The 27,363-nt window shown below is 40.8% G+C and overlaps 1 protein-coding gene across 7 annotated transcripts in view; it reads right to left on the bottom strand.

The window, feature by feature from the left end:
- POMT2 (protein O-mannosyltransferase 2) overlaps nt 1-27,363 on the bottom strand; it is a 44,641-nt gene that overhangs the window by 15,739 nt on the left and 1,539 nt on the right. For all 7 annotated transcript variants that reach the window (XM_081860760.1, XM_081860756.1, XM_081860755.1 and 4 more), the window contains exons 3-19: nt 27,153-27,257; nt 25,646-25,754; nt 24,171-24,279; nt 23,168-23,327; nt 21,699-21,805; nt 18,697-18,779; nt 16,839-16,948; nt 15,167-15,233; nt 13,349-13,418; nt 12,628-12,706; nt 11,474-11,625; nt 7,719-7,810; nt 7,221-7,297; nt 4,704-4,775; nt 2,731-2,790; nt 2,475-2,580; nt 913-1,053 (exon numbers count right to left, since the gene is read on the bottom strand). In XM_081860760.1, the coding sequence (XP_081716886.1) occupies nt 913-1,053; nt 2,475-2,580; nt 2,731-2,790; nt 4,704-4,775; nt 7,221-7,297; nt 7,719-7,810; nt 11,474-11,625; nt 12,628-12,706; nt 13,349-13,418; nt 15,167-15,233; nt 16,839-16,948; nt 18,697-18,779; nt 21,699-21,805; nt 23,168-23,327; nt 24,171-24,279; nt 25,646-25,754; nt 27,153-27,257 (1,699 nt within the window). The remainder of the gene's footprint in view (nt 1-912; nt 1,054-2,474; nt 2,581-2,730; nt 2,791-4,703; nt 4,776-7,220; nt 7,298-7,718; nt 7,811-11,473; nt 11,626-12,627; nt 12,707-13,348; nt 13,419-15,166; nt 15,234-16,838; nt 16,949-18,696; nt 18,780-21,698; nt 21,806-23,167; nt 23,328-24,170; nt 24,280-25,645; nt 25,755-27,152; nt 27,258-27,363) is intronic.

Below are 27,363 nucleotides of genomic sequence, written 5' to 3'. Positions count from 1 at the left end.
TAGCTAGGCCCCAGGATCTTGCACTCAGTGGAAGCTGCATGGCACGTTTGACTTCTAAGGCGTGTTTGAAAACTGAAGCATTTACTTCTAGGTTTACAGCTTTCAAAAACCGAAATGTTCGTCAACGGAGACGTTCGAAAACCAAGGTACCACTGTATCAGTAATCACATCAATACGTATAGTCACAGCCCAGGATCAACCCATCAACCCATCTCCCCAAGATAAATCAATTCTATTTCAATCAGATAGAGTTTTCCAGTGGCAGAAAGCTAATATTCTTTATTTTACCAGGCAAAGTGAATCATGCAAGTTAGTTCCAATTGAAAGAAGCATAAGATCAAAAATCACTCATCTTGAATTTCTCATGGCTATATTGATTCTAATACCCGTAACTTAATTTTCCTTTCTTTCAGAAAAGAATCATCAAGCTAATATAGAAACATTGATGATTATGCTAGACAGTGGCCAGCAGGCGTGTATTTCCAGATGAAATTATTTTTTCCCACTTGCTGATACCCTTAACATAAGAAGCAAAGCAAAGAATGCTATAAAATACAGATGATTTCTATAGCACTTGTGGCAGTAGAATGTAATCTTTACCACACAGATTGTCATAAAAATCTTCTTGATAGGTCATTCTTATGTCCATATCAAAAGGTACGGAACTGACAAGAATTGGAGAATAAGCTGCCCAAGGCTACCCCATAAGAACTGACTTTTGAACCCAAGTCTCCCAGATCAAAGGGTAGACCAAACTGGTCTTGCTGTTGATCAAGATACAGTGCACTGAATAAACTTTCAGAACATTAACCCTAAACCAACTGTGTGACAATGACCTTTTACACTCGTGTCCTTTCAAAACTCTTAATGGGTCACAACATTTTGATTCTGTTGAAACTTGATGAAACTTACCTGTCAACATAGAGGAGAAAAGCATGGCAGGAAAGTAATGATGAAAATAGAGTACTCTGCCCATCATGAAGAATGGAAAGTAATGGAGGACCCATCCTAGCATAATCCTTCCTCCGCTATGTAGCAGGACTCGAGAAAGCTCTGGAACAGAACACATTTCTTGAATTCTTTTTATCTTAACCTGTATAAACATGTGTTCACAAAGCTTCCAGCAGAAATCTAGTTCTATGGAGTTTATAAAACGGTTTGGTTTCTACCCAAAAAAGTTGTTCCAGTTGCACAAGAACTTCTGATTGTGCAACAGAACTTCCCCTCCTTCTCCCTGTGTCCTCCCACCTCCCAAAAATCTGCTCCAGAGGGTTGCGGGGGGACCCAGAATAGATTGCAGGGCAGGCAGCAGGAAGGAGTTCAGTTGGAAATCCTTGCATGAATGCGATAACTTGGTTGGATACAATTCTGTGTGTTTTTAATTCACCAGTTTAGAGTCTAGGAGAAAATATTACTACTGCTGCATGCCCAGTGCAATGTGTTCCCGACAAGCCAACCCGGCTACACTGTAAATAACCAGATCTAATTCCAGCATGTATGTTAGCAATTGCTGTAGCTCCAAACCAGCAGAGATTAAGAAAACAAGGTAAGAGAGCTATTTCCTCATCTGATATCACAGTTCCATGCAGAAACAAAGAAGGTATTATGGACATTCACCTCGCCAACAAGCTCCAAACAGAGTTTAAAGAGAGCATTCTGATTAAGACCCTCAGAATGTGGCTTCCCATAACTTTTGTTGCTACTAGACAATGAAACATTAACAATATCACTGTGTGCAACAGAGAAGCCAATAAATGAATTAAGCAGCAGCTAATAACTCTCAAAAACCCAGTAGATGACTATCCTTCAGCTGTCAGGAAGACAGTAAAACCCAAAAAGAATAGTCCCAATCAGGAATTTCCAAGAATTTCCAAGAATATGAAGTCTGAGAAGGAATTGCTCTCTCAGGCTATTTTCCTTGCCATTGAAACCTAGAGCAGTACCAGTAGCTTTTCCACTTCAAGTTTCTTGGATTTTTTTTTGCTTGATCAACACTAATCATCTCCCTGCTCCACATGCACAAATAAAAAACTTTTACTGAAGGGAATGTGGTCTAGCATTTACTATATGGACTTCCTCCTTTTAAGGTGCCTCCTGCAATTAGAAAGGACCACAGCGTCTCTTTAAAAACTAGGCCGAAATCTAGCAAATCAACCTTTGAGAGCTGTTACCAGAGGCAGATTTAGGGGTGCATGGTGGTTCGTCTGCACTGGGCACCAAGATGAGAGGGCACCACAGGGAGCATCGCAACAAGGACTAAAATGGAAAGGAAGAGGTAGGGGAGCTGCCACTGAAATCTGAAAGCCCGAAGTCTGCCATTCCTGTTGCACTCCACCCATTGCTATCATGATTCCTTTGATACTGCACTCGGTGTCCTCTCATGGACAGTGGAAGTAGATCTGCAGCAGGAAGCCATAATGTTTATAAAACAGAAGAGAAGGTTGCAGACCCAGAAGGTAGGAAATTTACTTTACCTTTGTGCTCAGCTTTTAGCCGAACTCCCCTCTTCATGGCCACAGAAACGAATATTGCCATTGTGATATACAATCCAAGAGTAATTAGGTTCAGCCACCAGATCACCTGTGAGGGAAAGCCTTGCAAGTAGACAAAGATGCACAAAAGGCGCCATAAAACTACAGGGAGGGGAATGAGAGGACCTATCTGGAGGGAAGAGAGGGAAGCCAAATTCCCTCATCCCACCTAGGGGAACGAAAAGTATATTCTCCTTACCGGATTTCCCAGCAAATAAACCCTGTAGTCTGTTTCATTGACTCCAGAAAAACGAAGGCCCTGTGGAGAAATTGATGGCCGCCATCAGTATGTGATCAACACAGGTTTTTTCAGTCTACATTTTACCTTAAGCCTGAGGTTTCCATAACAATAAACATCTGTGTAAGAAAGAAACCGGAACAATGTATCATATGTGGTGGGAGTGTGGACTTATCAAACAATTTTGGAATAATATTTATGAGGAAATTTTTAAAAATGTTTAAAATATCCTTTATTTAAAAAGCCAGAAGCATTTCTTCTAGGCTTAATTACAAATTATATTCCTGGTGATAAAAAGAAAGTATTCCTATATGCGACAATAGCAGCCAGGATGCTTATAGCTGCAAATTGGAGGGGGGGTGGGGAATTCCATCAGTAAGAGAGTGGCAAATCAAACTATGTGAATACATAGACTTGGCAAGATTAACGGCAGTCTTAAGAGGACAATCAGACCAAAAATTAATAAAAGAATGGGACTGTGTTAAAGAGTATATGAAAAAACATTTTTCTGGAATAAATATTTTGATATGTGATGAATGAAGTTTGCAGGCGTAAGGAAAAGAAAAAATAGTTATGAAAGGCATAAAACCGGAAGTAATAAATGTACATATACATATACCACAATGAAAAAGAAAAATTGAAAATTTGAAGTCGCTAAAGGATGGAAGGAAGTCAAAATGTATGTATGTATGTTTGGTTATGTTTTGTTATACTCATTGTTTTTCTTGTTTGTTTTTCTTTTCTCCCCCCCCCCCTCTTGTTTTAGTTTTCTGATTAATGTTTTATTTTATTTTTATCTTATGTTGTAACTTGGCATGGAAAATAAAATAAAAAAACAATAAAAATCTGTAAGATCAAAGATTTCCATAGGGATCCTCCATTACATGACAGAGAAGTGTCTCCGATGCAATAGTGTTTAAAGCCCTACATTTAAAACCCACAATAGTGTTTAAAGCCCTAAATGACCCAGGCCCAAAAAATCTGAAAGACACCTCCCGACAGATCCTCTTGGGTGCTAAGATTGGCAGAGGAGACCCTTTTGGGAGTTCCGCCACTCTCAAAAGCTTTGGGGGAGAGGTGGCCCAGGCAAGGGCATTATCTGTGGCACCCCCCTATCCTGCTGAACTCTATCCCCATAGAGGTGAGTCTGACAACTTCATTATGCAGTTTTCTGCAAATGCTGAAGACACACCTCTTTATCCTGGCCTTTGACATTTGAGATGTGATTTTTGTGATTTTTTAAGTTGTACTAATACTGTTTTAAACTAAATAAAAAAATTCCTTCCAGTAGCACCTTAAAGACCAACTGAGTTAGTTCTAGGTATGAGCTTTCGTGTGCATGCACACTTTTTCAGATACACAGAAAAAGTTAGTTCTAGGTATGAGCTTTCGTGTGCATGCACACTTTTTCTGTGTATCTGAAAAAGTGTGCATGCACACGAAAGCTCATACCTAGAACTAACTCAGTTGGTCTTTAAGGTGCTACTGGAAGGAATTTTTTTATTTTGTTTTGACCATGGCAGACCAACACGGCTACCTATCTGTAACTGTTTTAAACTGTGTTTTAATTGTTGTAACCTGCAAAGAGTGGGTAATAAATTGAAATAAACAGAGTAACAATAGTGTAGCTTCTATAATCAAACCTCATAATTATATTAGGAACTATTTCAGTCTTTGCTGTTCCAATAGTCGCACAGCAGCAGCCCCTGTTGTCTGGGAGCCAATAGTTATTTAACATGTCGTTCCTTAGCAGCAAGAACAACGGGAGGGCAAATCAGAATTGGTTTTCTGCAAAAGCCATTTAAAACAAGCCTTGCAAAAAATTCCCAGATACAATTGAAGATCAGCTATTCACAATGTTACCTTGAAAACAATGAGATACAACATGAAGTTAAACAAGTTACAGTGCCTCAGAATTTGTTTTGCCCACATACTTGGTAATTGATAGGCCAGTGCCAGGGTTTGGATGTGACTTCATTCTCCTTTGGTTTGAGGCCACTGTTCCCCTAAAAGGAAAAACAACAACAATATTCAGTTAACAGCTATGCTGCAATAGATATTCTCCCTCAATATATATTGATATACAAGCTTTTACATGTAAAATAAAAACTAAAAAGACCCTTGCTGTATCAGACAAAGTGCATAAATACTCCAGAATCCTGTTTCACAAAGTAGGACATGAGAGCCACAGCCCTCTCTGACTACTGTCCTCCATCAACTGATAATTCGAGACATACTGCCTTCGAATCAAGATAGCTATCAAAACTTGTAGCTGTTGATAGACTTATCCTCCAGATTTGCATCTGTATACAAGTTACAGACCTCTCTTTTTGCAAAAAGTCAATATGCCTTTTTGCAGGTCTAGATGAACGGCATATAGATCTTTCCTTGGGAAATTCTCTCCCGTTACTGTAGTCTAGAAGTGAAAGAATTTCCCGAGGAAATATCTAAATTCCGTTCACATAGGCATGCTAAGCTTCCCCAGATAGTAGTGGAACAGATTAAACCCAGGTGCCTATACTAAGGCTGCTGTGTCTCTCAGAGACCTGCTTCTTATTAGAAAAATGTCTGAGGAAACAGCTTGTTCTAAGGTTAAGCAGCAGAAGTTCCATAGCCCAAACATTCAAAACCCTGAAATATCAATGCTGGATCAAATCAGAGGTTCTTTGCGGCAAAATCAGAGAAACACAAGCATTAGGTTTTGTGTTCACATGGCAAGGCAAGGGACTGGGTCTATAGCTCCATAATAATGAAAGCTAAACATGTTGCAAAACTTGATTTTATTCAGTATCTACAGGAAGGGCTAAGGCAGGAGTCTAACAAGGGTATATACTAAAAACAAAATAAAAAAATTCCGTTCAGATGTGTATCTGAAGAAGTGTGCATGCACACGAAAGCTCATACCTAGAACTAACTTAGTTGGTCTTTAAGGTGCTACTGGAAGGATTTTTTTTATTTTGTTTTGACTATGGCAGACCAACACGGCTACCTATCTGTAAAGGGTATATACTAATTATTTATCACAGTTCACAGTTAACCACCTATATTCTAGCCAGATTGTACATCGAGGGCCTTTGTCATGTAATTTAAACTGGCTAAAAACCATTATGTATATCTGGCTGATGGAGCTGGAGCTGGAGCACACAGCCTTAGACACTCATGTTTACAAGAACAATTCTCTTTCCCCTCCAAAATATTTTCTTCAAATGTATGTTCTCTCTAGGCAGCCTCTGTCTCAGAGGGGAGGAACAACAAGAGATGGGTATCATAACCCTGTGTGTGTGAGCTTTGCAGGGATATCAGGCAGAGCACCACTGGAGACAGAATGCTGGAACTGATGGACCTTTGGCAATCCTTATGACATTAACGAGCATTTGCTCAAAAGCTAGTCTGTGTTCATGCGTGCACACATGACCCTCTATTTCTTGTCAAATATATTCACATTGCCCTCTAGTGGAGGCAGCCTAAAAACTTCCACACAACAGAATTTAATGAGATCACTATCCAAAGGAGAAGGCTTCAGAAACCTCCCTGAAGAGAAGATCTCAACAGTCCTTTATTGTGAAATCTCCCACAAGATCCCACCAGGTTTGCTTTCACTCTGGAAAGAAACTATCTTTAGTTTAGATAAATTGAATCATTCTTACAAAAGCAGTGTGGGAAGCTTTGAGGGTTCTGGGTTGTTGTTGTTGTTGTTTTTGGTAACTGCTTTTTAGAAAAAGCAACAAATATAAATAATATAGCTTCCTTGTCGAGAGGAACGTATTAATAGCATTGCTATGAAAGAGAGTTAATACTAGTTTTTTATTTCTTCAGCTGTTACGTTTGACAGCTTTAGATAAATTTTACGCCTACACAAGGACGACGTTTCTTAACATCTCAGGAAAATCTGACTCTCAGTCAGAATCAGGATGACAAAAATCTTGGACACAATGATAACTGGTGGTCTCAAATAGCGAGGAGCTGTCTAAACACAATACTCCAGGGGCCCAGCTCTTCCCTTCATCCATAACATAGCTGTCAACTTTTCCCTTTTCTTGCGAGGAATCCTATTCGGAATACGGGAATTTCCTTTAAAAAAGGGAAAAGTAGACAGCTATGATCCATAAGCATTCTCGCACACACATGAAAAATGCAGAAGTGCTGCACATACCTTTTAAAAATGTGTGGCTTTATTATTCTATCAGCACACACAATATGTATCTTCCTTCATTTATTGGCACAGTCTTCCCCATATTTGATGGATGCCAGAGATTCACACAATGCCCTCAATAATCACCCAAGATGTCTTGAGAACTTTACTATTAAACATAAACCTGCTTAACCCCATAATGCTTCTTCTGTTCCAGATAGTACCCAAGTTGGCACAGTTAACGCAGAAATAAAAGGAGCGTTTTTCTACAAAGGAAAGAAAGTTACAAACAAAATGGAATCCAAACCAATCTACCTACTCGGATCATAACCATGTGAGACTCCAGCAGAATCTCTGGAAAGGAAGGTTTCAGAACATCCAAACTGATATTGGGCACTATGGAAAAGAAGACAGTTTAAAGTGGGATCTCACATGTTGATTAAGTACATACATTAATGATACATAGACATTCCCTCTGCATTAAATTAGGTTCCAGGTGCAAAGGTCAGAAGATGGTGGTTGTTTTTTAAAAAAGGACAATAAACCCATCCAACAAGATACCTTAAAAAGCCATCTTTCCCCCACTTTTTCCTGCTGTGTACTAAAATGTCAAACTAGAATCTCAAGAAGCTTCCTTGTGAGTATGACAAAGACATGCTCAAATCCAGCCATTGGGGAAATTATTCAGGAATTCCAATTCTTAATATTTTGCTTCAACTGCTTTATGGAGCTTTCCCTCTTCAAAATTGACAAGTAATAGGAAGGGGAGGGAAAATCTTAATATTTTGATGACAAAAAGGTACATTCAATCACATACACCTGGGATTAATGTGATCTTCAACATTCCAGAGAGTATTAGGAGACTCCTTTTGATATGGAGTGCAGGTGACTTCTACCTGCTCCCAGCCCCTGTGAAACAAGAACCATCAGTAAGTCATCAATAAAACTTCTGAACTTGTCTATCCCAACTTGCATTCATATTCCATGACATATCTTTGTGTCAGAGACTCTTTTCTTACAGAAACATTGGCCTTTCAGAATTCACACTGAACCAAAAGACAATCTAAGGGAATCAAAAGTCATGCTGAATTGCTGTTGTCACTCTTTTAATTGTAGTGCTGTTTTAATGGGCTTATTCTCCTATATATTTTAATTGTGGATGTTTATTTTAATGCTTTGCTGAAATTGTTTGTGTGTTTAATTAGGTGTGTTTTACACTTGTAAATCATTGAGATACCACCTTGGCAATTAAGCAGTAAATAAAATTAATAAATCATCACCACCATCCTCTAAGATAGATACACATACACATAAATACATATGTTTATGTTCTAGTTGCATAACTTAAACCAGTGCTTTTTTTCTTAAAAAAAATGTTTAGTGGTACTCTCATTTTCCTACTCATTTTGAAATAGTGCCCCTCAATGAGGCCAAATTTAGATTCACAAAATTTTAAGGGGTATGTGTACCCCTGCATCCCCCCAGAAAAAAATAGCACTGACTTAAACATTTAAGTTCAAACGGTGGCCTTGTTTACACAAGCACTGGACACAGCCTTAAAAAAAAAATAGAAGAAACAAGTTATATGATTAGAATTGGCAATATGCATCTAGCTCACACTTTTTAAAGAAAAGCTTTAGAAACTGTACCTTGGTGATTTACATATTTGGCAGGGTGCCATAAATGTATCTCCCCCCCCCCCCATTTCAAAGGAAGACTCACGCATCCTTTCAAAGGCATGGAATAATTTTACATCTGTAAAGTGTGACAAACAGACCTAGGATAGCTGACATCTATGGTGATCCTACTAAGAGGAACAATCTGCTGTCAAGTGAGGAAATAGTAAACTGTATATGCAGTAAAAAGCCAGGCTCTCGCTACATGAGGAATACTCTGGAAACCAAACCATACTCCCTGCTCCTCACACTCATTTAATCTTTACTAGGCAATGGTTCCCCTGTTTCTTGTGTTTATATGTCTTGTTAAACTATTTTAAAATTGGTTTTATCTAAGTACATTGTTCTCTTGCTAGTTTGCTGGTTCCTGAAGTGGAATGACCTGGAATGAAAGAGTGCATTTTCTAATGCTCAATTATCACAATGGTTTCAGGTTAACTGCCTTTCTAGCTAAAAGATGTCCGGGCTTGACAGCCTTACGAGTTCAGCCTTCACAAGCAGATCCACTTACATAGAGACCAAAGCACACATATACACCATTGTGCAGGCAGAGGACAGCCAAAGCATTCAGAAGAGCTTTTTGTTCCCCGCACCTGCTCTTCCCTAGCAACTTGCACAACAAAAAAGTCCATTGATCCTTTTTGTTAGAAAGCAATTATATTGACTGTTCAAAACATGTGAACTGGCAAGTAAATAAGCCAAACATTTTCAGAGGAGAATTTTCTGCTATTACAAAGCTTTTAGTACAGACAATTGCATGGCAACTAAAACTCGTTAGAAGGATAGCTAAGGAACACTATGTATAAAAGAGAAATAAATGACTGCTAGAAGTTAACTGATGCTTTCTTTCACACAGCATATAAAAGGCAAGTTAATTTAAGGAAATTCACTTAAGATTCCTGCCTTCTCCTCCTGCTATATTACATGCCTGATTCTACATTGCTCAGGAGGGTCACCCCCCCCACCCCGCAACCTCTGGAAAGGTGTTTTGGGGGCTTCAGGTGGCTACAGGGAAAAGGACGGGGCAAAAATCCTTCCATCTGTGAACTTCCTTAAATCAACTTATCTTAGGATCCAAATTAATAGTGAGGACTTTTATAGTAAACAAACACCTACAAGGCAGCACAATTGAGGGACAGAAGATAAGCGACATTTGGGCTTCGGCCCTAATATTCAATTACGTTGTCCTATTTCTTAATAAAGAAATGAGACTGTGCTCAAAAAGGAACAGGCAGACAGATATGGGGCTATGCTGAACAATACAGTGGACATTCTGCCTCGCCCCACTGAGCCAGAGAGGTCCCAAGAGGGCACTTAGAAGCCACGGGTCTGAAGGCACTGTGCACTGCCTGAGGTAAATGTGGTTGCTGTGTCCTGCTAAAGACTTTGGAAGGGGTCTGGGTTGAAGCCTGAGAGTGTTCAGAGCATGATGGCCAAGGAAAAGGTTTCTGGCTCTTCGTTTAAATGGGGCAGGAGAGGAGAAAATGGTTCTCCCAGTGGTATCTTTTTAAAGTGGCAGTAACATAGTAACCTGGCAGAATGGACAGTTATTTTAAAGTAACGGTAGCCTAGTTAAGTTCATTATATAGTAACCTTTCAAACTAAGCATAACCCTTCATTTTTATTATATGTTAATCAAAGCTAAAACGCATATTACATTGTTGTTCTGCTTTTAAGTGGTGCCTCGCACTTTTTTGCCACAGCTACTGGTGAGTGATCTGAGGTTTATTATTAACCAGTCATTTAAATATATACGGTGGCAGAAGGGGAAATAGGTTTGAACAAATAAGTAAATGAGTGTAAGAGTTGAAGTGAAGTGGGAAAAGAGTAAGCTAATCCTTTGACAGTTTGGTGACCACAAGGTAGGTGTATAATAATAGCTATAATAATCCCTAACAAGTGATGGCAGCTGTGTGAGATAGATAAATAAAGGAATACTTTGCAAGCAAAATGAATAGCGCAATCAGGAAAAGAACACTGGATGGCATGGAAATGCTCTCAAACACATTTTGAAAAGATTTTATGGATGTGTTTTCCTCATACTCAGGGATATGACAGACAACCATATTTGGAACTAGAAAAGAACTCATTACCATGCTGGAGTGACAGTGAGCTGGTTGCAATGGGGCTTGTCTTATTACTATTACGAATGTTATTATTTCCTGCATAGCTTGCCGTGATCGTATAGTGGTTAGTACTCTGTGTTGTGGCCACAGCAACCTCGGTTCGAATCCAAGTCACAGCAGGAAGGAATGCACATGTTTTGAGCCAGCGTGGTGTAGTGGTTAAGAGTGGTGGACTCATAATCTGGTGAACCGGGTTCGCGTGTCCGCTCCTCCGCATGCAGCTATTGGGTGACCTTGGTCTAGTCACACTTCTCTGAAGTCTCTTAGCCTCACTCACCTCACAGAGTGTTTGTTGTGGGGGAGGAAGGGAAAGGAGATGGTTAGCCGCTTTCAGACTCCTTAAGGGGAGTGAAAGGCGGGGTATCAAGTCCAAATTCTTCTTTTTCTTCTTCTTCTTACCTGTCCTTCGCTATAAGGTCCCAGAACAGGTTACAGCAATTTCAAAACACATTATTAAAAACAGTTTAAAACAAATTACCATCACAAGAACAGCATGGATCCTGAAAATATATATTTCAAGTGACAAAAGCCAAAGAGTAAAGACAATGTTGCCGTTCCTGCTGCACGTGACACTGGTCACTCACTTTAAATCATCCCAAGCTCAAGCGTCGGAAGAGACTTCAGCAATGCATCTGTTTTCTGCGATGCAGCCCCAAATGCACTGAATCACATATTAAAAAAAGAGGACATAAAGAAGGATATGTGCTGCCTTTCTCTGGAGGTCCCTTCAGGCTCAAGAATTCCATGAAAAATGACTCCTGGATATTTACCATTTTGGCAACGTCTTCCCAGTTGAACCCAAGAGGCAACCTGTAGCCACATGAATCAGCCTGATCCGACTACGTAGCACTTTGATACGCTTCCCAGTCTTTCTTCCCACAACCTCAATTCGCCAGAAATCATTGCAGTCTCCAGTTCCATTCTAGGAAACGTGCATACCAAGAAAAAAAGGGAGGCGGGGGGGGGGGACACACAGACAAAGAAGAGCTATTATGAATGAGAGAGGAATGGGTTTCTGAAGCTTCAAGGCAGTAGCAGTACTTGTGAGGAGCTAATGAGGCCCTTCAGCATTGCCCTATCCAAACATCAGCATAAGTAGCCATTCCTCATAGGGGAGTTGCTCCAGCCACCTTGATCATCTTGGTTTATTAACCAAGGCTTGTCTTATGGTTGCAGATCATAATTAAGAAGGAGACACCTTAACCACGATCTGGGGTAACATGCTATGTCAAAACTTGTGTTAGCTGCCATACTGCACTGTGTTAAAAGCAGCACACAGTGAGAGTGAGTGAGCCAGCACTGTCCCAGTAGACCACAATTTGGTTTACTGTGGTATGCAAAACATTGCAATGTTTTTGCTGCTCTTTTTGCCTCCACTTTTTTAGGGCCAATAAATAAACTGCACTGCTGCTCCCCCACTCCCACCCCACATTTGGATTAAAAAGTTACACAGAACTGTTAGTTGACTGCTGAAAAGGTTTACCACAATACACTTTTTCACCTCACAAGAATGAAAGAAAAAAATATTTTCATAAAGGTTAATGGTTGTACATCCTTCAACCTAGACACCAATAGGTCATAACAAGTGCAGAAGACAATAAAACTCAGTCATGCTGTTTAAAGAGCCATAACTCCTTGAAGTCAAGCGCTGGCACAGGTTGGCTTTTATATTTCATGTTACATCACTGTAGTTTATATGAGGGTGAGGCACTCTCAGTATTCTCCAATAATCTCAAGCGTTTCATACAGGGTCGTTTTTTTTAATATGAGCTAAAAATTCACACTGCAGCTTCCTGTTCTTTATGAAAGAATCATGGATTTTGAGCAGCTTAAAAGAAAGAAAACCCCAAAAGGAGAAATAACCCTTTGTTCTGGGAATATATTCCAGGGCGGGCAGAATCAAGTTTTCTCTTTGTTCACTTACTATGCCATACCCAGTGACCTGAAGATGTTTTCTCGTCAAGGGGGCTTCATGAGGGTGACTGTGCAGGTTTCTAGAAGTCCTAAAGTTAAAATAAAATCACATTGTTTGATTTTATCCCTAGAACAGTTTGAGCGCTGAAAATTGATTTCAATTAAAGAAAACTTGGTTCAAACATTTTCTGTCACCTTCAATACAATTGAATAAGGTGACACTATAGAGATGTTATGCCAAGTATACAGGCGGTGACCATTTTAGGCATATCCAAATGACACGCAATCACCGATGCGCAGGTCCTTCTGGGCCCAGAAGAGAGCAGGATGGGGGCGGGGCAGGATGGGGGTTGGGTGGGGCGGAACAAGGTGGGGCCATTTATGTGTGCTCCGCCGACACGCACAGGGGCCGGGAACAGAATCCCCCTGTAAAATGGTTGCCACCTGTTTCTGTCAAAATTTGCACGTCAAGATTACTATTTACAGTGAGGCCCACATTCTCTCTCACGGTAGCAGATTCCAGGAATACTAGTGAAGTTAATTTCTTAGCGCAAATAAAGAGTTTCTAATGGCACTTCAAAGACTATCAGGGGATAGCACACAGAAGAGAGAGTCATCAACAAGGTTCTAACCATGGTGTAGTTAATGGCAGACCAGATATCTATTACCATACTCAACCAGAATTGCTACTTCAGGCGATTAGCAATCCTCACATTTCCTAAACAGCTTACTCTTTGTGTTCCAAACGGATAACGTCTCCATGCCTTACAAACTCCACAGGGAGGGAAGCGTCTGAATGATCTGGTGAAACAGAAGAGGTCACAGCATGAAATCTGAGGCTGATGGAAAAGATGTACGAATGCCAATATCAAATAAACTAGGAAAGCATCATAAAAATATCATCGTTCCAACATCTCTAGTTCAAATACAAAAAACAACAACCCTGAAATATTTCCAATGACTTTCCAACATTATCATTATGATAAAAAGCTTCTCTAACAGCAAACAAAATGTATCGCCAGTAAGACAGCACTCTTCCTAGGATGCCACAGCATGCAAGTGTTAGAAAAACATTAAAATTCCCGAACATTCAAACTGTGGCCACAACCAGCAAGATGAACAAGGAGCTATGTTCAGCACTATGTTCAGCACTAAAGACAAGTTTCCTTTTGAAATATTTCATTCTGATCTGACCAGACCCTAATTCAGCTAGATTACACAACTACTAACTTGGATCTGAGTCTCTTGTGTTTATACTTTGATATAAAAGGGGTAACTACGATTTAATTTTGCGCTAATATATTTCAATTGAAAGTATATAAACCATCTGTTAAACTGATGAAACAGCAGGCAGCAGAGATAAATCTGGGCATCTCTCAGGGGAGTATTATGTTGTAGATGCACCCCAGGATTAGATCGGGAGGCACCACATTTTATTTTATACTTTGAAATGGGCCAGCTTTGCCACTGCCTAAAAACACAACCTCAAATGCTTATCCAATTCATCTATGTTGCGGTCACTAGCCCATGCCACAAAGAGGCATACATGCCAAAACTTGCCTTCCAGCACTACTACACTATTTAAAAAGCTTGCAAAAACCTTGTATAATGACCTCCTCACAATAAGGAACCGAGTTTATTATATATCAGATCTAATTTGCCACTAGACATGACACAAGACAGTTCACTGGAGTGGTTGGACTAGGACCTGGGAGACAAGAGTTCAAATTTCTTCTCAGCCATGAAGCTCACTCGGGTGACCTTTGGCCAGCTTTGGTATCTCAGCCTAACCTACTTCATACGGTTGTTGTGAGGATAAAATGGGGAGGAAGAGAAAGCATGAATTGCTGGGATAGCTCAGTCGGTACAGTGTATGACTCTTAATCCCAGGCTTGTGGGTTCGCGTCCCACGTTAGGCAAAAGATTCCTGTATTGCAGGTGGTTGGTCCATTCCAACTCTACAATTCTATGATCCTATGTACAGCACCTTGACCTTCTCAGAAGAAAGGTGGATATGAATGTAAAAAATGAATTATAAAAATAAACAAGTGGCAAGTGTGCCCCTCCAAGGCAGTCTTGAGAAGACTCAAAAAGAAGCACTAGGAGACAGGTCTTGATATTCTGTGTTTTGGCACCCATTCAAGTCCACAGGGCCTGAGAACAAGTAGATGCTGCCATTCCCCTTACTTCCATAGTCACAGACAAGACCACAGGCATGAAAGGGCAGAGAATGGCATCCACACTCCCCTTTACCAAGAACCCAGTGGACCACGCACCTTCAGCAAGAAAGAGATGCACCACTGAATATGATGCCACAGAGGGGTATCAAACACAGCCCAGTTTATACAATAAGTGAAGGAAAAGAATGTATGCTACTTGGAATGCCTTACAGGAGGAGAGGCAGAATATAAATGAAACAAACAAACAAACCAATACAGTAATCCCGCAGATTTAGAAAAGAAACTAAAACTCTTAGGGAAAAAGGAGATCAATTATCTTGAAAAAGGAAAAAAACAGTTACATATTACATTGTTTTATTCTCGAGTTACCTCCTTTCATGTTGTGTTTCTTTATAATCCACAAGTTATTCAGGTCCTTATGCAAATATGCAGTGACCTAGAAGCACAGAGAAGTCATTGCATTCCATCCCTTCAAAAATACAAGCAGTCTAGTCTTTGTCCATTCACTACAGACAAAGGCAATGCTATGCATTTCTGAATGATCAGGTTTGTAACCAATGCACACGCGCGCGCGCACACACACACACACACACAGAAAGCAATTGCAGTTTGTTGTGAATAGCAGCAAAGCTACTGCTTTTATGATTTATTGCGTTTTTAAATGCATTTTAAAAATGCATTTTCTAAAGAAGCCAAATCCATGTATGACCCAAGATGCATATCTGACTTTGGGGGTGTTATTTCCACCCTGTGACACTTCACCCCCCAAGTGTCCAGTTATTTTTGTGCTGGACATAGGCTTTTACATCAATGTGTTGTGCACACAACAGTGATACAATATAATATTTGAAGTCAACTCTATTTGAATTAAAAAATGCATGGAACCAGGAATCTATACTGCCAAAGTCTGGAGCAGTGTTTTTCAACCTTTTTTGGGCAAAGGCACACTTGTTTCATGAAAAAAATCACGAGGCACACCACCATTAGAAAATGTTTAATATTTTTTTCTTTAATGGCAAACAAAAACGTTGTGGACCGTTCTCTGCTCAGCGGGGATCGATCCGCTGATCCCCGCTGAGCCGGCGGATGACAGCTCCGTCTCCGCACTGTGTGCGGAGAGGGAGATGTCAGAACCCCGCTGCTCTCTATGGGGAATGGGATGAGAGCAGACCGCCTGTCCGCTCTCATCCGATCCCATCCGATCTGATCCCCACCCAGGACAGATGGAAAATAGGGTGGACACAGTCCGGCGCCCGCCTAGTGGGTGAAAATTTGACATTATTTTTTTAAAAAAATCTTTCGAAATTTTAAATTTTTCCCACGGCACACCAGGCAACATCTCGCGGCACACTAGTGTGCCACGGAACAGTGGTTGAAAAACACTGGTCTAGAGCGATGCTCCCTGCCTTATTCTCACCCCTGTTAGTCTTCCTAAGAATTCACCCTGGACTCCTTGGGCTCAATATCACTGCCATATGATGGAAGTGCTTTGGGAGAAGACTTGTATTCTATTGATTGTGTGAACTACTCCAGTCCTGCAAGCAAGTGGTACAAGACCTGCGGGAACAGGGAAAAAGCCTAGATAAACCATAACCCAGCCTCCTGTTCACCACACTGGCGAACCAGGTGCATCTGGGAAGGTTACAAGCAGGGCATAAGTGCAATAGCCCTTTCCTGCTGTTGTTCCCTAGTGAGGGGTCTACAAAGGGATACTGCCATCAAGACTATTAGCTACCGATAATACTAACAGATCTCCTCAAAAACTACACAAGACTTTCAGGCTGCAAAGATGCTGTATAAAATCCATAGCAAGAGAGGAACATGAAACAACCAGCTGAAACAGCACAGGTCTCAGATTTTGACTTCTAAGCCATCTAGAAGTATTTCTACAAGGCACTACCGTGTCTGAAAACAACACAGGAAGGGCTTATACACCTGCAAACTTCGAAAGCAAAGTGCACACACACCTTTCCAGTGTTTTAGTCACATGAGTGGTTTTCGGCAACACCAGCAAAATGTGACATTCCAACAATTCACTGACCTGCTGCTGCCGTGCGCCCACACCCTCAGGATACAGGTGCCAGTGTGAGTGAAGGTATCCACCTGCCATACGAAGGTTTTTCATTGTTATCACAGAGCCATAGGCCAAGTCTAAAGGAAGAGAGCAATGGTTTAAGGTCATTCACCTAAGACGGTATTGCAAATGGAACACAAATAAGTTGTGTTGTTAATTGTCCTCTGTGTTACAGAGGCGCAAACACCCTTCATTGGAGTTGAGCATTTAGTGTTACTGGTCCCATGCTATGGTACGCTCTTGCAGCAGACATTTGACAGGCATCCTTCCCCCCCCCCATTCTTCTTACTTTCAGGACACCTCTTGGAGCCTCTCTTATGGCAACAGGCCCATGGGGTTATCTAAAATGTCCCAAGTAGCCAGTCATTTTAATGACTGCTTTGTATTGCTTTTAAATGTGTTTATGTTGCAATACACTACCGTGATGTTTTGGGAGAGGGCAGTGTATAATTTTGTAAGTAAAACATATTGGCACCTGTGTACTAGAAATGCTTGCATAAATCCAGCCACAAGGGTGCGGGATACACAGTCATTAATCATGACCAAGATTCCACTGTGCTGTGAAACTGCTGACACCACAGAATCATCATGTGGCTGCCATCATGGTCTGATGTGACTGCAGCTGCTATTTCAAGAAAAGTTGAACTTTCACTAGTCAACATTGACTTGCAAAAAAACCCAACAACTTCCAGTGTAATTTACCATCATTTGCAAAATCCATTGGGAAATCAAATTCTCATATAGAAGCAGATACTTTAAGATGTGGAATTTGAGCAATGAGGAAGGGATTCAGAGACGTTATTTCAGAATAGTCCACCCAATCTTTTAGGTTTAAGAAGATAACAGCATTTTTAAAAGATATGTGCCTTCATTAATTAGGTGAAATAATTCCAGAATTTGTTTTTGCAGATACAGCCAACTTTTCTTGGAAAAACATCAGAAACCCACACACTCCACCTGCCCCCAAATATTCCTGTTGATTTCTGCAGATTTAAAATCACATGTTTCTTATTCTTTCTAGATGTTTTGCTTTTTCTTCCTGTTGTGCAGGGAGCGGGGAATCAAATAACCACAGAAGAAACACTCTGACAGCACATCCTTAGCTCATAGGCTGAAATGAAGGAGGTGCAGTGACAACAATTTATCCCCCCAATTATCACTGCCTCTCTGCACTCCCACCTCTGCTGCTTGGGTACAGTAGGGGTCCACATTTCCCCAAAACTCTGTTAACTGTACTGGTAACCAAGTGCCACTTATTTAATGTAACTAGAGGGTATAGAATGGTCCAGGTAGCACAATAGCTGTTAGGCAACAGTCTCGCCCTACAAAGAAAAGATGCCAGTTGGGAAATCACTAGCATGTGACTACTGAATCAAGATGACACACATTTACACTGGTTTCAGACACAGTCTGCCAATTTAGTTTAGCAGATCAGGATTTCTCCAAGGTGGTGCCAAGAACTACAACTCGTTTTATTCAGATACAGAAATATATAATTAAAAGTTACTATTCCATTCGTTTGTTTTTTTGCATCTTTTGAGGTTCCATCAACTCTCTCATTATGCATTTTATATGCTTCCGCTCAGTTCTAAACTTTCCACTCCGAACCCACAAGTGACAAAGATCAAAATATTCAGAAATAATTCCAAGGTGGTTCAGATCACCATTCCAAACACACTAAAGAGCAAAAAGACATGTGACAAATACTTTGCATTTGCTTTAGCATCCACCCTGTGTTCTCTTAAAAACACAGGAGAGTTTTTTGTTTGCTTGGATACAGAGTGTTCATTAGAGCATTGGTTCCCTCAAGTATCTAGATACTCACACTCCGGAACAGACATGTTATGAAGGTTGTTTCCAATCAGCCGAGACTGAAATCCAGAGCTGAAAAAACCATCACCAGGCCCACTGGGGGAAAACCAAGTGTATGTAAATTATGCATGCATGGAGACAAATGGAAAGAGTTTTAAGCATATAATTTAATAAGCAGGAAACATAACAGCACTGGCCTGTCAGCACACAGGATGTTCCCAATTTCCTTTGATGTCTACAAAAATCTGGGTCATTTGGCTGACACACAAGCAACCTTCAGCTACCTTCAGATTTACATCAATTAAGTGATCAATTGTGCCCAAGTACAATGCAAGTAAACAATCCTGAGGAAAGCCTAATTTAAGTGAGATATTTGGTTGAGTATTTCCTAAAACAGCCCCCAGACTTGTGCATGTACCTCAAACTTTCATGCTGACCTACAGGATTAGAACTTTTCTGGCCCGTCATTTTTCTTCACTAGTGGGGTTAACGGCTTACTCTTAAGCATGACAAACAGGTCTAGGCAGTAAAATGGGAGTAAATACTGTGGTCAGAAGCTTGGTGAATATTGTCATTTTAGAAGGTCAGTGGTATTTGACAGAGACCAATATCCAGCAAAGTCATACACAGAATAAACCACTGGCCTATCACCCAGAAAATTGACTGGTGAATCGCAAAGCCAACACTGCCTCAAGTACTTTGGCTAATACCACTTGTTGAAAAGTGTGACAGATTTTTTTTTTTTAAAAAATAAAACAATCACTTTTCAGTCTTCTTTCCATTATTTATTAGTAAAGGACAATGTAACATAAGAGGTAGGCAAGTGTCCACAACAAAATCATGAAACAACCATGCCTGATCCGGTCACTCAAATGCTAACTGGTCAGTGATGATATAGCCACCATGTGTGAAGACACAGGTCTACACTCAAGACTCCGCAGAAATTAATGCACACATGGATCAGGTTAAATATTGAGGCATAACTAAACAGAGCTGGAACACCATGTAGAATTCCTAAAACAGCTATTACCATGACTGCCTTGCATAAAAATACAACTTCATTAGAATTATGGCTCAATTCAAACATCGCACCAAACAACACCATACTTTAGAACACAGAGCTTGTCTGCTTTCATGTTTGTCAATTCAAATATTGTGCCAAAAGTCTGAACAATAGCTAGCAATACCCTCAAGCTTCAAACCCACTGGCTAGCCAATTGTCAATTCACTGGGCAACAATTTTTTACTTTTTGAATGTTGTCTAGATTTCTACAACTGATTTAGGGTATTTTTGCACTGCTGAATCAGGAAATGGCATCCGTTTCTCTCCATCAGGTCAGGTTTACTGTAAACTGAATGTGGGCATTGATAAAGGTAAGTACACGTAAATTGCATGTTGCTTCACAATTTTTCAAACTTCAGGGCTTGAACTTCCGTTTCTTGGAACTCCTGGAATGCTCAGCGGCAGGGAGGTCTCTCTTCAGAGTCCAACAGTAGTGAGCCATCATGACTGCGTCCCAGCGACCCTGATACCTGGTCTCCATCTCTTTCATGTCCTGATGGAATCTCTCCCCCTGCTTGTCACTCATTGAACCCAGGTTCTCAGGAAACCGGTCCATATGTGAAAATAGGTGGTGCATCTTGACGCTCAGGTTGCAGCCCAGGTTTCTGAAAGCAGTCAGCATGTTGTTGACAAGTTCTGCGTAGTTTCTGGCCTTATTGTTGCCAAGAAAGTTCTTCACTACCAGAACAATGCCTTTCACGCTTCCAGTTCCACTGCGTTCATTGACTTTCCGAACTCTGGATCTCTGATGAGCTGACGGATCTGAGGACCGTCAAAGATGCCAGCTTTCAACTTCTCCATGGTCAATCCTGGAAAAGCCTGGCACAAGTAAGTGAAGCAGCCACCATCCTTGTCCAGAGCCTTGGTGAACTGCTTGATTAAGCCAAGCTTGATGTGCAGCGGTGGGAAGAGTATTCTGTCTCTGTCCACCAGAGGGTCGTTGATGACGTTCCTTTCTTTGCAAGGCACCAATTCCTCCTGCACAGGCCAGTCCTTCTTCGTGTAATGATGAGCACGGTCCCTACTAACCCACTGTCAATGAACAGTCTCCAATCTTTGGGTTCGTACTGTGGCACTCCAAGCTTGAGCAGAAGCTGCGCAATATCTGTACAGGACACCAAGTCCTTCTCTTCCGAGAAAAAATGGAGGTACTCTTGATGCCTGTTGCGGAAGAAGCTGATGCGAGCACTGTCAGAGAGGAGGTTTTTTTCCTTCAATCTGGATGCCAACAGCTCGGCAGAGTCCTTTGATAAGCTGAGGTTGTGAACTAGATCATTCAACTCCTTTCGGGAAAATGGATGTGGAGTATCATCTTCAAGAACCACTTCTTCTTCATGTCCTTCAACACTGGAGGCATCTTCGTCACTAATGTCAGGAAGTTCTCCGAAGATAGGCACTGGAATTTCATCACAATGAGCTACAGGACAACGTGCTGATTGAAGATCAGGATACTTCGTGGGGTGGCTGCCCCATTAACTTAGTTTTGATCCCCCAACTTTATGCTTTGCTGCACCAATTTATGGAAGATTTTGAGGTTTTTTGACTTCAAACTGATCCCTTTTCAACATAATCACCCAGACTATCAGACCTGAATACTTCTTGTCATTAAAATAATCATGTCCAATCAAAACAATTATTCAACATGGCATTTTACCCCCACCAACTTCTTCTAAAATGCTCCACACAAGCGTGTGAACAAAAACGTAAAAAAACAACATGTGGCCATAGCTCAAAAACTTGACCTGATTGAGCAAAACCAATGTGATTTTTGGATTCAGCGCATCAGATTCGTCCTAAATCAACTGAAAAAAACGCAGACAACAAATTTGTTGTTGACCAGTGTTATGGTTTATCAGTTAAGCTTCCTTAAGCATGGTTTGGCACAATGCCTGAATTGAGCTAATGTTGTCATATGTGTGTTTTCTTTCTGACAGAAAAGTGAGGAGAAATACCTTCTATTTAGCACTGCAAAATGAACAGCAAACATGGCAGTATAGAGAGCAAGGGGCAGCATAATGAGGCAGAGCACACGAGCCAGGAAGTGCCTCCCCAGAGTGACCTGCAACAAAGAATTCAGAATAGTTGCAGCACCATTTAGGCAGGTTTCTTTATACACATCTCTTGAGTACACCTAACCAAGCAAGCTATAAAGGCTGCACCAGTTGGCTACTCCATCAGTTCCTCTTGTGGAGTTAGTACATTTATTTGCATATTGTTAAGACTCCTGGAGTTTTGCTGGCAATGGCGCAACTCTAATTACACTGCAGCCATCTGCAGGCAGGAGACTTAAGGAAGATGAATTTGTCCTATTTCAAATGTAATTAACTGACCTGACATTAGAAGCAGACCTTTTCAGAAGCTGATACTCTTTGTCTTTGGACTACACTTATTTAAACCAGGAGAGGCAAACCTCATAGCAGAAAGAATGTTTACCCTATATAGAAAGGATAGTAGGTGGAATAAATTGGATTTTGTAACTTCAAACAATCTGAGAAGCTGATCCCAGAAGAATAATAGCACCTCTAAGCTAGGCTTGAATAAACAGCATTATGGATGGCAAAAAGCCTATTTCCTTGCTACTAATGAGACACAGATTTAATAGCATTTATCACCAAGGTCAGCCTGTGTCATAATTGATGACTTCTAAATGCAGGCTAAAAATAATTTAAGCCCACTGCTGAATTCAGCTGCTACCTTGACAAGTTATTTAAGTCTGGAAAAAATCCTCTTTGTGAAAAAATGAACTGACTGAAGTTTCATCTTCAGAAAAGTAGCTCAACCTGCAGAGCTTGCAAAACCCATAAGGACATTGTGTATGCCAAAATCTAATCTGCAGACTATGAACTGTATCGTCGTATTGAAGGTCAAAACAACTTCAGCCTTCCCATTACAGCACATTAGATACAGCAACTCAAAGGCCTCTATCTAGCAGCATTTTCTCATAAAAAACTGTTTGCAGAACTCTATAGTGTATGCTTAACCTTAGGCTACTCAGTGTAAAGTGGAAATGAAAACAAGAACAACTCAGGGGGCAACAGTCTCCTTGAATGAACAATAGCAATCTTTTAATGTGTAATGCAGAAGGAAGCTTTATCTAGAATGTCAGACAGTTTTTAAACATGTTCTGTCATGGTATGGTCATCACTTGGCTCCAATACAGTAACTACTGGCTGACTGAAGCAACTACAGCACAGCTTCTGATTGACTGCAGGAAGTTCCTGCAGCCAATTGGAAGCCGCACCTGATGTCCAGCTTCTGAAAATTGTTTGAAAACCGGAACATTCACTTCCAGGTTTCAATCATTTGGGAGCCAATTTGTTCGGGAGCCAAGGCATTTGAGATCCAAGGTACGACTGTACAATGTTTTCATGATGCATTTCCCCACAAACACTGAAAGCTAGTAAAAATTCTAGACACTCACCAGTGAGAGACTGAGGTCTCCCAGAAGCTCCCAGAGATTACAAACAGTGTTCAGTCCAACCAGGAGTACTACAAAAAGGCCAACAAATTTCACGCCTATTGCACCAGCAAGGTTTATCCCAGTCAAACAGAGCCAGAACCACCAGGGAGCAGAAAAGGGTCTGAAAAACACATTTGAAAAACTTCCTATTGGAATAACAAACTTTTTAATAGAGATCCCTGGAGTAAATCTAAGGCAGGATATGCTTTATACCTAGGCATGTCCAGTGGAGAAACAGAACACATTTACATTCCTTGTTCCAAGCACTTTTGCTCCCATGTTTAGAAGGGCATGTTGCCTTCAAGCTGAAAATGGTTCCTCATCTGTTCTTGAAGCACTCTCCCTAAAAATGAGGCAGTGCTAGAATCTGATCTAAAGCACATCACACAGAAGGAAACTATCCTGGCAACCTCCTCCTGTTAAGAAAGGTCAATACAATAAGCCCAGAAGGCTCAGAATAACCACATCAGGCAGCAGACAGGTCCCTAGCCTTTTGGAGCCATCACTATGTGCACTATGTACACTGAAATGTACTTGCATGTTATTTGTGAATGTGACACTAGAGGGGAGGGCAATCACCTGTACATTAATGCCAATCACTGCTACCATACTGAGTATGGCTCTGCTACTGAATACAGGAATCTACTGCCCAGTCCACTGAGCTACTGTACATTATGGTATTATTAAATAATGCTTCTTGGGAGAGACCTTCTTTGTTCAATTGTCTGCCATGTTCTGCATTTTTAGGTGTTGTTTCACATGTTATATATTATGTGCTCTTATTTCTTAATAATGGATTTTATTGCTGTTTTGAGTTGTTTTATGATATACTGAATACAATAAGGACTCTTTGGAGCCAATTTGGCAGGATAAAAATCACAACATAATGCAAAACAAACATATAATTAAATCTTCTGACACAAGTGTGAAGGGCCACATACTTGAAAAACTGCTGCCACCTTACCTGTTTGCACAAGAATCATGCTTGACCATGCTGAGCACAGCTCCCATGAGGAAGAACATCAGAATGGGGTCTAACAGAATATATTGAGAGAGAGTAATGAACCCTGTATCTGGAAAAATAAGACAAAAACATATCAGCTGTTGTTCTAAAAACAGTCTAAAAGTTGTTTTTTTCAGTGCTTAGTCAAGCATAATCTTATTGCAATAAGAAAACATCAGAATGTACAAAATCAACTATGCTGCTTTCACTCATTACTTGCAAAGTGTCTCACCCTCATCTACACATTTATTTCACTGTCAGAGATACTATACACCATCAGAGATATCGACTTCAAAGCATACAGCTTGGGGTCATCAGTTAATTGTTATTATTACTCATTTCATTTTCATGCCACTTTATACAGTGGAACCTCTACTCATGTACGGAATCCATTCCGGAGGTCCATTCATGAATCAATCCGGGTCTCTGGGAGAAGCGCCGTTCTGCGTGTACGCATTCGGTGGCAGCACCGTTCTGCACATGTGCAGTCGGCAGAAGCTGCTTCTGCGCGTGCACGAATCATGGCAAACCCAGTCTTTACTTCCAGGTTTGCTGTGGTCACAAGTCGGATTGTTCGCGAGTAGGGGTGGTGGTAAGTCAAGGTTCTACTGTATTTTTCGGGGGGAAATCTCAAAGCGCTTTACAACATTTTAAAGCAGCACATAAAACAATCCAAAATAAAGCATTACTGAAGAAAGTAAAATATAAGATGCACATTTAAAATAGCATAATTAACAAGAGAACAAAATATTATCATAAGCATAAAAACATACCTGCTGCTGCTGCTGCTGCTGCCAATCTTGCCCATGGTGGTTCATGGTGATAGGCAGCTGTGGAAGCTCAGGCTCAATGGCCTGGGTTTGCATTAAGAAACAGCCAAGATAGTTTTCTTCCCTGTCCTCCTCCACCTCTCATTACCTAAACCAATGCCATTTCCTATCATGACTTTCCATTTATTCAAGATCTGCCCCTTCTCTTCTTCAGCTAAAATTGTCCCCTCTTGAGAAATGTTCCTATAGCTCATCATTGTTCCTGCATTCTCTCCTTTCCAAATAATGTGGACCAAAAAAAGGGGAAACTTTTCACCCTTTTGATTGTACCCAGGGCATATGTACATTCAAAACATTTGTTTGTTTTTATGCAGACTCTTAAAACATTTTTGCATGTGTAAAGCACTCAAAGTATTTTACACCCTAATCATATTTATAGCACAATAATCCTCTGTGTTTATTACTAGGCAGAAAACTGAAGGCAAAAAGTTTGTTCAGGTACTTCCCACAAGTCTGTGACTAAATAAGGATGTTGACACATAGGGTCTTCTGTGACAGGAGACCGTGAGCACCTAAAGTTTCTCAAGCCCAATTCCTTCACTAAGCATCGTTTTCCAACAGGAGAAACTAATGAAACAAACTCTGCAACATGAAGAGGATGCTTACCAAAAATCAGAATGGCAGCTGTAAGCATTGCTGCAGGCAGAGATTTGGACAACTCCAGCACCGTGAGGTAAGAGAAGGGGACCAGGCACGAACCAAGGAATGCACAGAACTAAATAAAGAGAGGAGAAACACTCTTCACGTGGTGATGACAAAGCATGTCCTTAGCTCTGCTGCTACCCAACCTTAAAAACACACAGCCAAGTATACTCAAGTTAGTCTGCTGAGTATTCTCCACCCTCATAGAAATATAGCATTGGAAGAGACCAACGGTCATCTGGTCCAACACCCTTACAATGCAGGAATCTCAATTAAAGCATCTATAACAAATGACCATCCAATCTCTGCTTTAAAACCTCCAGTGAAGGAGAGCCCACAACCTCTCAAGGGAGTCTATTCCACTGTCAAACAGCTCTTACTGTCCAAAAGTTCTTCCTGATGTTTAGTCGGTATTTCATGATAGAAATATTCCTCTAGAGATAAAACAGATGAAAAGTTCCAAATCTGATCCTCCACCACCCTACCTTCATTCATCCTCACTTCTGCCCAAATACAGTGGTACCTCGCGTTAAGAACTTAATTTGTTCTGGAGGTTTGTTCTTAACCTGAAACTGTTCTTCACCTGAAGCACCACTTTAGCTAATGGGGTCTCCTGCTGCTGCCGCTGCGCCGCCGCACCACGATTTCTGTTCTCATCCTGAAGCAAAATTCTTAACCCAGGTAATATTTCTGGGTTAGCAGGGTCTGTAACCTGAAGCGTATGTAACCCGAGGTACCACTAATTCTAAAGCTTCCATTAACCCATACGATGAGAAAATATAACCATCCCACAGCTTAACCTACATTATCTCCCTTTTCCCTATATTTGCAACACTCCCACCTTTCTCAAACAAGTTCAAGGTGATGTAGATGGTTTCCCCCCATATTCATTTAATCCCGCCCCCGCAAAAAAACCCTGTGATATAGGTTAGGCTGAGAGGCAGTGACTGGCCCAAAGTGACCCAGTGAGCTTCATGGCTGAGTTGCCATTCGAACCCTGGTCTGACAACTCTAACCACAACACCAAATGTCATATTGTTTGAGAGTCAAAACTGCTGACAGTGATACCTCCATGGGCATGAGGAAAACACAACCCTGCACTAAAAATAACTGACAGAAAATTCTGCTAGAGAGAGAGACAGACAGACAGACAGACAAGGACTGGTTCCCTCCTCCCTGCAGTTAACTGAAGTTACTAATTTCATAAACTATGAGACAACTAAAAGAACATTGCACACAGCTTTTTTATTCCTCTTCTCTACTCATTCCGAATCCTACCAAATGTTAGATTACTGTACAACCATCAGATGTAGTACAGCTTTAGAAATGGAGATTACAGTATTACCTGGAATCAAAACCCATTCATGAAACATAAACATATGTTTTATTGGAAGCAGAGAGAGAGAAGAGGGAAACTCTAGGTCTTCTCCATATATGACCTCTGGTTATTTAAGAAGCCCCACAGTCTTACCCCTCTCATTCCTATGTAGTTATGTTGTTCATATTTGTCCCCTGGCTTCTGGAAAGGGAATGTGCCATCATAGCCACTCAGGTAACCGGCAAGTCCTATCAGCATCTAGAGAGAGAAGAGGACTGACCTTATTCAAGCAGAAGTAGATGAACTAGTTTATAACTTTTTAGAGCACTAACTTGATCTAATAAAAATACATAATTTAGACACA

The sequence above is a fragment of the Podarcis erhardii genome, assembly GCF_964252035.2.
Source record: "Podarcis erhardii genome assembly, chromosome: 1".
In the NCBI taxonomy this organism is placed as follows: Eukaryota; Metazoa; Chordata; class Lepidosauria; order Squamata; family Lacertidae; genus Podarcis; species Podarcis erhardii.
This window is presented reverse-complemented; position numbering and strand designations above follow the sequence as displayed.